This window comes from Cajanus cajan, chromosome 11, assembly GCF_000230855.2.
Source record: "Cajanus cajan strain Asha chromosome 11, NIPB_CcT2T_4, whole genome shotgun sequence".
Classification (NCBI taxonomy): Eukaryota; Viridiplantae; Streptophyta; class Magnoliopsida; order Fabales; family Fabaceae; genus Cajanus; species Cajanus cajan.
In genome coordinates, this window is record NC_138527.1 from 9,071,600 (window position 1) to 9,073,726 (window position 2,127).

The 2,127-nt window shown below is 34.6% G+C and overlaps 1 protein-coding gene across 1 annotated transcript; it reads left to right on the forward strand.

Annotated features, from left to right (window-relative positions):
• Nucleotides 1-1,630, forward strand: LOC145953339 (heparanase-like protein 2). Its single transcript, XM_083067278.1, has 4 exons — nt 1-79; nt 306-495; nt 592-717; nt 1,285-1,630. Exons 1-4 carry the CDS (start codon nt 1-3, stop codon nt 1,628-1,630), a joined length of 741 nt encoding a protein of 246 aa, XP_082923404.1.
• The last annotated feature ends 497 nt before the right edge of the window (nt 1,631-2,127 follow it).

Below are 2,127 nucleotides of genomic sequence, written 5' to 3' on the forward strand. Positions count from 1 at the left end.
ATGCTCAGACGTATAGTTAATCTACTATACCCAGATGCTTCTAGAAGGCCTAAAGTGTTAGGCCCCGGTGGTTTCTATGGTATGGAATGGTTTCAAAGCTTCTTACTAAATGTTGGGCCTGGTGTGGTTGATGGAGTGTGACCCACCACATTTACAACCTTGGTGCCGGTATGTATGTGTGTGTGAGTGTATGTATATATATTTATTTATTTTTTCTTTTTTGTTAATAGCAATAGCAAGCACTTTACTACTTAGCTCTTAGTGATTGTTTTGCTTCTAACAATATTTATTCCAAATGAATTAAGGTGTTGACAAGGATGTTATCAACAAGATTCAAGACCCATATTTCTTGAGTCAAGTTGCTGAAACTTTCAAAAATGTTGCTCAAGCAGTCAAGGAATTCACACCGTGGGCAGCACCATGGGTTGGGGAAGCTGGTGGAGCCTATAACAGTAGTAGCAAAGATGTGTCTCACACTTTTGTTAATGGGTTTTGGTCGGTCTAATATGCAAATGAATTGAGTTCTTTTTTGTATCTTTTTCAAAATTCCGCAACAATACATGTTAAGATCTCTTAACTTAATATAAATAGGTACTTGGACCAGTTGGGCATGACATCAACCTTAAACCACAAGGTTTATTGTAGACAAACTCTAGTTGGAGGAAACTATGGTTTGCTAAACACAACAAGCTTCATTCCTAACCCGGATTATTATGGGTAAGTCGTGTTTCATTTGTGTGGGAGAGGCACTCGCTACTAATGAATGTCTAATTCATTTAAAACTTACCCTAGCATGCACAACCAACATGCTTTATCTGTTATATTTCTCAAGTTAATATTCTAGAAAAATTTATCAAACAACCTAAGTGATCAAGACTTAGTTATGGATTCACATGTCATTCTAATCAAAACATATTTTGATCAACCAGAGCGCTTTTATGGCATCGACTTATGGGAAGCAAAGTGCTTTCGGTTTCCCACGAAGGATCACCATTTTTGCGTGCATACGCTCATTGCTCAAAGAAAGGGGTAAGCTCATTTATCTCAAAATGTCTTTTTTTCTTTTTTTTTTCTCCCCTTATTTTGTCTTCACAAAAAAAACCTATTCATATAGAGGTTAACAACACCATTCTTTAGAAAAATAATTAGCATATCATAAAGTGTTACACTTATTTGGGAAAAAATAATTATACAGAGTAAATCCAACAAGTTTCTATAACATCTAAAGACAATGTGTGCCATTTGTTCTTAATCTTATTTCTCTTTCTAATTAATCACTTCTAGTTGCTTTCCTTACTCCCAGCCTGGAATCATTGTGCTACTCATAAACATGTCCAATTCCACTGCTTTCAATGTATCCCTCGTTGATGACATGAATTTGGATCCCGTCTTGGAGACGATACCAGGAAAAGTACCAACGACTACTGGGGAAGAATACCATCTGACACCCAAAGATGGAAACATTCGAAGTGATGTGGTATTAATGAATGGAACTCCACTACAATTGAAAAATTCACTAGACATACCAGAAATGAAACCATGGTTGGTTGATGCTTCTTCTCCAATCAAAGCAGAGCCTAACTCAAATATATTTGTCTATACCAAGAGCGTCAATGCACCAACATGTTGATAGCAAGTACAAACTGTTAATTAGAAACTTACAAGGCAAGAATTTATACATATCTAGAGTTTCATTGTTCCAACACATACACATGATATCAATCTGCAATATGACAGTAAAATATTAAAATCTTAGTGTGGGAAACTATTTCTAATTCTAATTACTAGAACATTAATAAAATTTTAATGAAAAATTCGTAGTTGATTTATGTGACACCCTTACTACCCCAACACATATATTGTATAAATAAACTAAGGAAATAAATTTTTCAACGTCGGTAAAAGGGTTCACATAAAAACCTTTAGAAATATTCTTCGATATCCAAAATATTTTGAAAAAGAAACTTGGAAAATAAAATAAAATATAAGAGGTTACAAAATATTTTCAAAATAATAAGTACAACTCCATTTACAAATAAAGTTGATGTTCTAGAAGTCCTATGCCCCGATGTCACAATATCAGAGCATGCCCACAACTCAACTGTTGGCATTCTAGATGCCACTCAC